This window comes from Argiope bruennichi, chromosome 2 (assembly GCF_947563725.1).
Source record: "Argiope bruennichi chromosome 2, qqArgBrue1.1, whole genome shotgun sequence".
Classification (NCBI taxonomy): domain Eukaryota; kingdom Metazoa; phylum Arthropoda; class Arachnida; order Araneae; family Araneidae; genus Argiope; species Argiope bruennichi.
The window spans coordinates 12,393,292-12,406,415 of NC_079152.1; the positions used below are offsets into that span (position 1 = coordinate 12,393,292).

General features: G+C 30.2%; 1 protein-coding gene across 3 annotated transcripts in view; it reads left to right on the forward strand.

The window, feature by feature from the left end:
* The window catches only part of LOC129957483 (ADAMTS-like protein 5), a 314,328-nt gene that overhangs the window by 262,759 nt on the left and 38,445 nt on the right, over window positions 1–13,124 (forward strand). For all 3 annotated transcript variants that reach the window (XM_056069826.1, XM_056069810.1, XM_056069818.1), the window contains one exon: window positions 12,788–12,957. In XM_056069826.1, coding sequence (XP_055925801.1) covers window positions 12,788–12,957 — 170 coding nt within the window. The remainder of the gene's footprint in view (window positions 1–12,787; window positions 12,958–13,124) is intronic.

The following is a 13,124-nucleotide window of genomic DNA, read 5'->3' on the forward strand; positions in this document are numbered from 1 at the left end:
TTAAAAATAGCTCCGAAGTATATTTGAAAATTATTGCATTTCTTGATTACACAATAATTTATTTTATAGTGAAGATTGTTGCATGGGTGAAATGACTTGAAGACACATGTTGTTTTTTATGTGGTTTATTGGTAACATCAACAAAAGGCACATGATTACGCCAAAGTGTAGTAGGCCTAGAGAACTACACATAAAATTTCTCGGGAGAGAGAGAGCCGAGATCATACTCCTCCTAGTACAGGAATCAAGTTCTTTTCTACTGGAAAAATATATATATATATATATATACTAACATCAACAGAGAGACCACATGATATTTACTTGATTGGCAGCTAGCTCTGCCCAGGAAGACCACGTGGTTAACTGAATTCTTAAAAATATTAATATGATTGAAAATTTGGTGTTTCAATCAAAACGCAATTTTTTTCATAAAATCTGAAAAAAATTTTAAAACATTTTTGTGCTATTTGCAACAGTGGCTTCTATTATTGCAATGAAATCTTACCCGTTTTCATTTATTAAATATTCCATCGTTTAATTTTTCTTTACTGTTGAAAGCTAATAGCGGAAGAGAGCTTATTGCTTATTATTCCCTGAGTTTGGAGAAGGATTCTATTCTCTACTAATAACAGAAATAAGTGTATGCTTGTCGATTGGTGCTCTACAAATCAGCCATATTTAATCTGCTATTACCTTATTTGGCACGTATCTTTTTTGGATGGCAGAAATGGGCGTATAGAAATTATTTTTATGATTTAAAAATTAAGTTGGATTTTATTTTCCACAGTAACTTCCAATTTAATTGCTGAGTTAATCAATTTTACATAAATTTTGATAATTTTTAAACCATATTTTTAAGATTAATTTCAAACAATAGTTCTAATTGTTCCAATGAAACTGAAACGTGAATTCGTTATTTCATCAACTATATTACTTCATGATTTTCTCCCATTGTTGAGCAATCAGGATAAAAATTTTATTTATTAGCGAAGTTTACATGGGAATCAAAAAGTAAAATTAGTATTCCGCTGAAGGCGACGTACAACAGGAAAATAGATTTACCCCTTAATAATGCTTTAATGGCTGTATGATACAATGAAGTTTGTCTCCATTTGGAAGATTCAAGTGCACAATAAATTGAACAGATATGAATCTACTTAAATATAATTGCTTAAAAGTAGTCGGTTCAGAAAATCCTAAATTATACAAAAGAGGATTGAAATTAAACATTATCAACATGCTGGATAAGTAGCTGGATGCCAAAAGTGGTTAGTTTACACTACAGTAGAGCGTTTTACTTTAAATGTATTTGTTGTAAACTAAATAAAAAAGGCAACATTTTATATTTTCTTATAAGAAGTACATAAAAAATATTGTCCCAAAAATAAAACAGCCGAGATTTTCTTGAGTTGTGAGTTCGAGACTGAACTAGCCATTTTTGGGAAAATATCAGTCTAAAAGTTTATGGATAAGCATTAACACAAAAGTGTAGCATCCTAAATGTTTGCGGCCTTAATACGAAATCTTTTGAATTTCTATGATATTTTAGGCTGAAAATTTCTACAAGAAAGCCTGTCTGAACTTCTGATTAAGTGAGGGGGGGGGAGGCACTGAAATGAAATTTTATCTAAAAATTTATCTTCAGAGTTTTTTTTGTGCACTATATTTTGGATCTAATCTATCAAAGGGTTAACCATTTTGTTGATTTGTGTATAAGTATTTTTCCAAAACATGGAAAAACAATAGTCTGAGTAAATGACATTTTGTGTATGATCATATCAAGAAAATTGCATTATCTCTACTAATAATGCTTCATCCTAAATAAATGGACCGAATTTTTCACACTAATTAAACAAGAGAAAGAATACTGTCAACTCTCACGGCCAAAAAAATTAATTAAATATGGACTTCATTAGATATTAATCAAAACTTTACATTTTTACACCTTCAACTACTATACAGCTTTTAAAAAAAATTATCTTTATTTTAATTCGTCTTTTGACAGTTCTGCTAATGTTTTTAAAGTAGTTTGTCTTACAATATTATTGTTTTTAAGGTAACCTTGCTTAAAGGCAAGTTGAAGTTCGTCGATCAAACAAATGCAACCTTTCCCATACTTAAACATGTGTGAACAAAATTTGCAGTACTTATATAATCATATTAATTACTGGAAAAATTAATTGTAGGTGGTTTAAAAAACAGACTGGAAAAATAGGCTTTAATTAATATTCAAATTTCAATAAAAGGTGCTTCAGACCTAGAAAGTGTTTTATTTATTATAATATTTTCAGATAATATAGTTTTTAACATAAAAATTATTATACATGAAAGAGTTTTAATCCCAAATAAAAGATGATATATCAACTAGTATTAAATAAAATTTCCGATCAATAAATTTCGGAGATAATGCCATTCCTTCAGTTGAAAGTAATAAATCACAAGTTTTCTTGTTTACCATTTAAAAAAAAAAAACGTGATTAATTGCATCTCACAAGCGGCATTTTGGAAAAACAGGATCGTCATGTCCATGGAATTTATTCCATTCGAATTGAAACATAATTCACAAAAATAAGAAACAAACTTCTAAAATGTCATTTCAGATGAACCACAAACATCCGACGGTGAAATGCCCGCTAATCGAAGCTATAAATTCTAATAAGAATGCTAAATTAACTCCAGCCATTACAAATAACAGCCTCCGAAGTATTTCCTGGAGTTCTAGACCCCTGGGTGTCTTGAATTCCAAACATGGTCCTGGTGCGAGCACCCCACGATTTCTGATAAATCTTGATTTAGCGTCACTTTATTATTGCTGACACATTCATCCGAGAAAGCTTCTGTATAGAAAAAGAGAATGCCAGAATGATTGGAGCGGGTGAGGGTGTGGAGGGTCTTCAGGATATTATAGTCTCCCATGGAGGATCATGTGACAATGAGGGGTTGGGAAGTTATTCGCAGTAGGAGTTCTACAATTGTTAGGTAGGGGGTCACCTGTTATGCTGTCAAGTAGAAGAAAGGTTTGTGTTGGGTTGGTTTTGAAATGAATTGCTGTTTATTAGGTTAGTGATATTCTTTTGAGGGGGGGGGGATTTATGCAACGTTGTGTGACATGAGTAAACAAGATTCGGATTTCTAAATTTGTGGGTTATGCCTTTTTCGGGAAGCAGCCTATACTATATGTTCTACTAGCAGCCTATAACTATCAGCTAGTTCCCCAAGTTAAATGCTTGTTTAAAACTTCAATTAAATCTTTGATGTCATTTTATCTAATGGGATTCTTTAGCAGAATGTTTTCAAATTTTGATAAATATGTACCTCGTATTATTTAAAGTTTTACACCGTTCTATTCATTGCGTTAAATAAGAGACAAAATGTTATCTCCGCTTTCTGTCATCTCGCCTAAAAATTGAATTTTAATTTAGTACAGAATTTCAGTTGCTTCTGAAAATAAACGTTGTTTAAGTATACAAATTCAAAAAAGTTATTAAAAGCATGCCTTTAAATATAAACTTAATGTAATTAAATATAAACAACAATGAAATATATTGTTGAGAAAAGATGTTTTAAAAAATCCTTAAAAATTGACTAAAATTATACAGCAATAAAATGAGTATAACCTTGAAAAGTTTTTAATTTTAAGGTGATGTTAAAATTATTTTTGAGCTGTAATGCTTCAGATGAATACATTTTAAAGTGACGCTTATTTTTAATTAAAATTCTAATTAAAATCTCACAAAAATCGCTCCGATATGCATATTTCCAAAGCATGCCTGTACCAATGCTGGTTGCTTTGAGTTTTAAAAATCGATCCTTTAGAGCGTCGCACACACGCTCTTCTTTATTATTAGAATTATTACATTAGTGACATGTTGTTTGGATCAATTTGAAAATTAATAATAATAAGAATTTTTATATATAATTTGAATGTTCTGTGTAAAGAGAGATAATGCTGTGATTAATGAAATAAGAATTCGTCTTTCTTTATGTTTGGCGTAAAAGAGATTTGGATATGTTATATTTACATTCTTTTATTTACCCTCAGATACTTCTTGCTTGTGAAGATAAATATAATGTTTCGATGCATTGATTTTTCAATAACTTCATGATTTGCTAGAACAATTGTTTGCTGTACAATTGTTTGATTAAGTAAATACCCTATGTGGACATTTTTAGAGTTAAATAGTTAATTAATTGATTAATTTAATTAAATTTCGATTTCTTATTTGTAAAGTTGTGAACTGTGAAACAAAAGTTCATGGTTTAATTTCCTTTATAATAATGAGTTTATAAATTAAAACCTAACAAATGCAAAATTATTAAAATAAAGCCTTTCTATATTTTAGTATATTAATAAGAATTTGTCCTTAGAAATTGTCTTTGTCAAATTTATTACATATTAGTTTTCTGCAAAAATAATAATCTTACACCATTTTGGTAGCAGCTTGTTGTGGATCGTACCATATATTGCTCATAAATTATCGCCGTTTTTTACTTTATGATGTACAAAGTATCGTAAGCGTCAAAACAAATTCGAAATTATGTTTGTCTGTCTGTAAACACAATAACAGCAATGATAAGTGACTCAAAACTTTTTGATCTAAATGGATGAAATTTGGTATACAGACTTTGGATCAAATCTTTAGATTTCCATCAAAAATTCACAAGCAGTCGGACAGATTGTCCATCCGACTGCCTGTGAATTGATTGTATATATGTTTCAAAGCTTGAACCAAATCCATCTGATGTTGACTACATATAGATATGTACTTTCTCAATGCATAAAAAACGATGCTACAAAAACTTAATGAATTAGATAAATGAAATATATAATTGTAGCATCTGAAATATAAATTTTTATTAAATTTTGATTCGTATCAATCAAAGAGTTGATTTTCTGTCTGCCTATGATTTCTCGTTACTAAAATTGATGCTCTGTGTCAATTCTTTTTCCCGATCTGTCAAAAAAAAAAAAAAAAAAAAAAAAAAACGGCTTGCGAAATGCGTATCCGTTTTTTTTTTACTACATTATGAAGTATACTACTCTCACGTGCAGAAATCTAAATATAAAAAACTGAGTACTGGTGGCATTCACGATTTTACTCAAGATTCATAATTTTATGCGGGAAGAGAAGAGGTATAACACCTTTATTAGCATGCTAGAAATTTTCGGGTAGATTACTCTCATTCGCTGTATTTTATTATTTTCTGCAAACCAAGCAATAAAATGTGAAACAGATCTATTTCGGTAGATTAGGTGTATTTACAAATTAAAAATATTACGAATTTATTCGAACAGAAACGAAAGGTAAATTAATGGATTTAAACGGGAAAAAATCTTGAAAAATCAGACATATAAAACATCAGGAACTGACAGTGTTGTAGTTTTAATTCGTATTCTTTTTTCAATAATTTTTTATGTAGATTATTTTCTGATGTTTGAAAGATATATTTATTTTACCAACTCGGAAATAGTGATACTGCACTTAAAATTAAACGTTAAAGCCGGCGATTTAATACCTCAACACAACTCTAATTCATAAAACCGTATACTAGAGACAAAAAAGTCGGAAATCACTCTGATGACATTAACTGTAACTGGTTATCCTGATTCCGATTTAGCGCCCTCTGGAGTTGGAAAAACTCTCAGTAAAGGGCAAATGAATTACAAACATGTTTGTTGCAGAATATTTCTTCTTTTGTATATATTTTTGAAAATAATATCATAAATTTATCTGTTCGTAAAATTATTGTTAATAATTAACCCTGATATATAATTTTACAATAAATGGACTGGAATGTAAAATGATCCACCACAAATTTCAAAAAAAAGTGTTTGTTCCTATGCAATATATTTTAATTGGTTATTTTTAGAATTACGATTACAAAATATATTACATCGCAAAAGTTTAATAAACTGGTTATGTGGAAAACTGGATTTTGAAATGGGTACTAAAATGCAACCTTATCTTGTTTATCGTTTAGAAAATTTCCTCCTTTTTATTGAAAATGGCCTTTTTAAAGCTATTCAAGGCTATTTCTCGCTTTAATAGCTTCGCTGTGAATTGCTGTGGCAAAAGTTTTACGACTTGAATGCCTTTTTAATACAGTGATGTTTCATACCTTCAGTTATATCCTATAAATCAGAACTTCTTAACAGTATCATTTTATGTGCGAGTGTAATATGTTCATGTGATTTTATTTTTTTTAACTCCTTAATAGTTTGTTTGTACATATTTTATGAACTTTTAATTTTAACTTAAAATGTCAATGAAACTTTGAAAACAGTCTTACGCATCTAAAGAATTTAATCAATAAATTTTAATTAAATATGTAATGTTGTTTCATTTAATTAATTAAACTTGTTTAAACATTAATTAAACTTGTTAACACCAATGGGAGCAGTTTCCCAGAAACTTTATCGCATACTCCCTAATAAAATTTTTATCTCTTTCACAGCATAAAAAAAAAAAAAAAATGTGGATGTTGAACTAAGCTGTTGGCATCGCGTTTCTTCAGAATATTGATTTTAGAAACCAATATATGAATCTTTTTATTTCATAGTATAGAGTAGAAAGCTGCATATGTATTTTGGAATTATCGCTCTTACGTATATGTAAATTTTCAAACCAACGGGTTTTTTTCTACTTGTTGCTTGAAATCTCCACTTTGCTGTACCTCTTCTTGTTACTTGAACTCTACACTTTGTTGTACCTATCCTTGTTGCTTGAACTCTCCACTTTGTTGTATCTCTTTTTGTTGCTTGAACTCACCACTTTATTGTATCTCTTCTTGTTGCTTGAACTCACCACTTTGTTGTACCTCTTCTGGTTGTTTGAACTCTCCACTTTGTTGTACCTCTTCAGCCATTGTTACTACAAATTCTTAACTCATCATACTTTCAAGTTCAAAGCAACTGGTAGTCAACTGGTTGATGGATTTGATTCTGTTTTGATATAAAATGTCATATATTCTCAAAAAACGGAGTTTTCAGAATGTGTTTTTCGAACTTGGACAGGTATCTAGAAGAGAGAAAAATAAGCTGAATTTAAATATCTGAATAATTAAAAATCAGGAAAAGAAGTTAGGATGAATTATTAAAAACAATGAAAAAGCGTTGAATTTTGTTCCAACAATTAAATATATTGTTTTGAAATGTGCTAAAAATATTCTTTAAAAATAATTAAAAATAGAAAAAATAACGGCAAAAAGTTGATGTTGCTGAAAATATAATTTTTTTTAATATTATGATGACGTAAAAATCAATATTATAGTAAAATATTTTCTGAAATAATCGTAGAGGAATGTCAAAATCTCCTTTATTTTTAACTAATTAGAATACTAATTAGAATTTAAAAAATAGTTCCGAAAACTCTTGCCCTACAAAGTATATATGTTCGGTATGCCAGACATGCTATTCTGTACACACATACTCATCTTTACTATTAGAAGATATATTTAAAAAATGAGATCTATGAAGGGAATTAATCAAGAATCATTTTTTTAAATATAGTTGCTATTCTTTTTAAAAATAAATAATTTAATTAATTATCTTACAAAAAAGGGCAATCCAGGAAAACTCCCTAAAATTTGGAGAACTCTTTGAAATGAGACGAAGAAGTCGAAAATCAATAGAGTCTCAGTTACGCCGGATCATTTTAGCAAAGCGTAAATCTCCGATTCTGTTTATCTCCGTATCATAATGATTAGCGAAAATGGTTACAAACTGTCTGTTCGGTAGCTCTTTCTACGAATGTTTATTTATTTTTCCGAGCTGGCAGAAGGCATGTTTATCCGAATGTTTTTCGTCACCACGTCCTTAAGACTCGACACAGTGATGAGTTTTCTCACGAAATCGTGTGTAAACACAGATAAATTCCGATTCTGTTGAGTTTCTGATAACTCGAGTTTACCAGGAAGTGATATCAATCGGAAGACGAAATATTCGGATTTAAAAGAGTTCTAATGAAACACTTTGTGGGGAATCGTATCACGGCTGTAGATTTGTTAAATTCTTATTGAATTATATTATGAGAAAATATTGTAATCTGCAAAAAAAAATTCAACCTCCAGATTTTGACTAATCTCCACGTTTCAGATATCTCTTTGTACGAAAAATACATATTTGTTCAATTATGTCTGTTTACTTTCGTACAAGTTAACTCAAAAACATTTTGAACCAGAAAGATGAAGTTCAGTATGTTGCTTTTACATCAATTTGTAGTTTGCTGTCAAATTTTGAATGAAATCCATTTCCAAGAACTTTTTCTGTTTATTTATCTGAGTGCAAATGAACACAAAAGCTACAAAACACGATAATAGATAAAATTTAGTACATTGGTTGAGCATCAAAAATGGAGATTTGTATCAGAATTTTGAACCAAACCTTTCAAGGGATTTTGCAATAAGAACTTTCTCATGCATTTGAAATACGGTAACTCTTTAACGAAATGAAAGAAATTTATTACATAGTTTTAATATCAAAAATATAGATTTGTTTTCATATTTTGAATCAAATCTGTTAAGAGATTGACAATCTGTTTGTCTGCCGTTGGTGGTGAGCATATGTAAATTGCATTAGATGACGAGAGCATTTGCAAATTGGAGAGGAGACCGTATGCACATATTGTCAGACGAGGAGACCGTGTGCACATATTGTCAGACGAGGAGACCGTGTGCACATATTGTCAGCCGAGGAGACCGTGTGCACATATTGTCAGCCGAGGAGACCGTGTGCACATATTGTCAGCCGAGGAGACCGTGTGCACATATTGTCAGCCGAGGAGACCGTGTGCACATATTGTCAGCCGAGGAGACCGTGTGCACATATTGTCAGCCGAGGAGACCGTGTGCACATATTGTCAGACGAGGAGACCGTGTGCACATATTGTCAGCCGAGGAGACCGTGTGCACATATTGTCAGACGAGGAGACCGTGTGCACATATTGTCAGTCGAGGAGACCGTGTGCACATATTGTCAGTCGAGGAGACCGTGTGCACATATTGTCAGTCGAGGAGACCGTGTGCACATATTGTCAGTCGAGGAGACCGTGTGCACATATTGTCAGCCGAGGAGACCGTGTGCACATATTGTCAGCCGAGGAGACCCTTGTGGAAATATTGTCAACCCAGGAGACCGTGTGAAAATATTGTCTGACGAGGTGAGCGAGTGGAAATATTGTGTGACGAAGTGAACGAGTAAAAACATTGTCTGATGAGGTGAACAAAAGAAAATATTGTCTGGTGAGGAGAGAATACAAAAGTAAATCATTACTCACTTATGTAGTACAGAAAATCAACTGTTCATAAACTTGACGCTAATCGATGATCATCTGAGAAATTTCTGCATTTTATTGAACCGAATACACATGCGATGGAAAAGCAATAATGTCTTGACCTATTCACACTTCATTCTACGGTGCTGTACATAATTTTATATTTTAATATTTTGTATATATGTTTATAATTTTAGTAATTCTTTCTTTACTTAAATAGTCTATAGAATACACAAAAGTTCTTTAAAATAGCAAATATTTTTTCTAAGAAGTGTAAAAAAAAATGTTTGGAAAAAAGTATTTGAGAATGTAAAAAAAATATATATTGCTTGAGAAATTTTTCTATAATGACTTTCGTTGTGCTAAAATGTAGGCCATGGTGACAATTTCCTTTTTCCGTAACCTCTGGAAACTTTACAAACTTTAGAGCTTTCGAATATACCTCATTGACTCATCAATGCGCAGGGAATGTTTGTAAAATATTTAAATAACTTTATAATAACTCTGTTATCCAAAATTCTATAGAATACTTGGATAACAGATATTTAAAAAATTCACTTGCCTGTACTTGTAGGATACCAATAATCAAACTAACTTCATGAATAACCAATAAATAATCCAATAAATTTCACGAATAACCTATAAATAATAAAATTAATTTCACGTATAATCAAAAAATAATCCAGTCAACCCATTTGCGATTAATAATGATAATCGATTTCTAGAACCTCACCAATACCCAAAGAATGTACGTAAGATATTTAAATAACTTTCCCCGACTCTCTATAAAATGCCGCTGATAGCACATATTTTTAAAAGTCAGCTGCCTCTAATTGTTGGATACCATTAATAAAATTAATCTCATTAATAACGAATAAAAAATCAAATTAATCTCATTAAGAACAAAGAAGTAATCAAATTAATGTCATGAATATCGAATAAATAATGAAATTAATGTCATGAATATCGAATAAATAATGAAATTAATGTCATGAATATCGAATAAATAATGAAATTAATGTCATGAATATAGAATAAATAATAAAATTAATCTCATGAATATCGATTAAATAATAAAATTAATGTCATCAATATCGAATAAATAATAAAATTAATGTCATCAATGTCGAATAAATAATAAAATTAATGTCATGAATATAGAATAAATAATAAAATTAATCTCATGAATATCGAATAAATAATATAATCAATCTCAGGAATAACTAATAAATAATCCAACCAGCATCACGAATAAACAATCCAGCTAACTCGCGAATAACAATAATAACCAACTTCTTGAGCCTCAACAATGCTCACAGAATGCATGTAAAATATTTAAATAACTTTTTCTAATTATCTATAGAAAACCAGTAGCAGATGCTTTTTAAAATTTAGCTGTCTATAATTGTATGATACCACTAGTCAAATCAATCTCATGAAAAACCAATAAATAATTAATCTCATGAATAATCAACACATAGTCAAATTAATCTCGCGAATACTCAATAAATAAAAGTAGTTAATCTCACAAATAACTAATAAATAATCCAACCAGCATCACGAATAAATAATCTAACCAACCAGTGCGTGAATAACAATAATAATCGAACAGTACTAATACTTAAACAATGCTTGTAAAGTATTTAAATGACTTTCTCCAACTATTCTATTTAATGCCTCTAGGTAAGAGATACTTCTAAAACTCGACTGCTTGCAAGACGCCAATAATTCTTTTTCAAAAGAATACAAAAGGTAAATCGTTACCAAGTTCCCTTCAGAAAAGTTCTCCAATTACTCCTATTCTATTAAGAGAAAACTAGATAAAAAGTTTGAGTATCGCCGTTAAAAGGGTTATTGAACTGGCTTGAATATCTAGACCTCCAGTTTTTTAAAAGCTTGGAATGAATTCAGGATAAAAAAAATTTATTTCGGTATAAGAATAGGACTTTCGAAGCATAAGTTCGCACTTGGGAACGAAAGAACAAAGGACTGCTCAATTTACCGGAGGAGGGAGGTTTTCACTATAGAAGAAAGTGCACAATGGCAATCGACAACCCTCTTTTTTTTTGTTAAAATACAAAATGAATCAAAAACTTGATCCATCTAACTTCTTTTTTATTAACTTTTAAGTGCATGACGTCATGGCAAAAATTGAGGAACAAAATTTGATCCGAGACTGTTAGCAACCTTTGAAATGCGTAGAAAAACACACTGCATGATTTATAGATGATACGGCTGTTAATAGGTTTCTTGGTGATATCAAGTTAACCTGTCTTTGAATATACTTCACATTTTTATGCACAAGAATTAACAAGCATTTTTTTTCTTCGTATATTGAAACCATTTTGAAATGATTTTTGGGGTGCGAAGGTCATAATGCTCAGTGTGACATTTTTTCAATATGCTACATTTAAAATTTGGTTATTTAATATCTGTAACAAGAAAGATGTGTGTGTGTTGTCGCTCTACAAGCCAGATTACTTCACATAGAGCTAACAAACTCGGCATATTTATATGTTACGGTAATTATAATAAACTGGTGTTTAGGAAAAATCACATTTACCATAACATATAAAGGCTTTGGAAGTTAAAAATGCGTAGTATTTAGGAACTGTTTTTAAAAATTTTTAATGAGAATTTAAATTAATTATAAATTTAGCGCTGTTAAGCATTTAAAATATAATCGTAATTAATGTTTTTCATCAAAAGTTTTAAGAATACTATGAAACAAAATTACATCCTTCCTTTTAATATTCAAAAAATTATATTTTCAGTTATATCAAATTTTTGAATGTTAAATGTCAATGATACCAAGTGTTAATATGAATGCTGTTATATTTTCACTATGCAAATTTGGTATCATTAAAAATGCAATTTTTTGCCTTATAATTGTTTTTACTTTTTAATTAATTTCAATGCATTATTTTGAAAATAATTTTGTATAGTTGCGGTAACATTTCAGTGGCGAAATATATTATCACAGTTATATTAAAATCATTAAATTGCTTTCATTATTACTACTAATATTTGATCTTGTGTTTTTTTTTTATATTGTTAACTATCAAGATGCGAAGATTTGACTAATTTTTCTATGATAGGTATAGGTGTAATACGAGGCATATTTTTAATAAAATTTTTGAAATTTTGTTCTTTTTATATTAAAGGTTTAACTTTAGAATCCGAGAATTATAGATCTCATATCTTAATAAGGATAAAGTCGAAATTCTTGGATTTTCCAGGTAATAATTTTTTTGTCCGCAAATTCATCGCCGAGGTCGGCATTTGTTTGGCATTCATTTAAGAATATATGTACATTTCTCTTTCAACGCTGATATTTACATAGAACAAAAGCAGTGACACAAATAATATATTTAAAACATAAATTTCCTCGATTCGTAAATTATGTCAAGTGTTTATCATTAAAAAAAAATGAGCCATTACAAGAATTTGGCAAATTTATGCTGTACGATTTTATAATGGCTTGATCTAATCTAATTTGCTTCCTTTTATTTCAGGGATTAAATTACTACCCTCAGAGAGATTCGAGGCTTAGAAGTAATCAGAACTCTAGTCCAAACTTGCGCAACAGTACAGATCCACTTTATAGCCAGTGGTCAGAGTGGACCCCCTGCAGTGCAACATGTGGGCGTGGAATAATATCAAGAACAAGAACCTGTCTGAAGAGGTATAAAAAATGAATTAACTTTGCAGCACAATAAGCTACATGTTAAATCTTATGTTCTCGATGATTGAGGTTAAATAGCAAGGATTAGACATTTTTATGTATCACATTATATGCCTTTTGTGTTTTACTTGCAGAATCAGTCCAGGCTGCGCAGTTCGTGTCTTTTT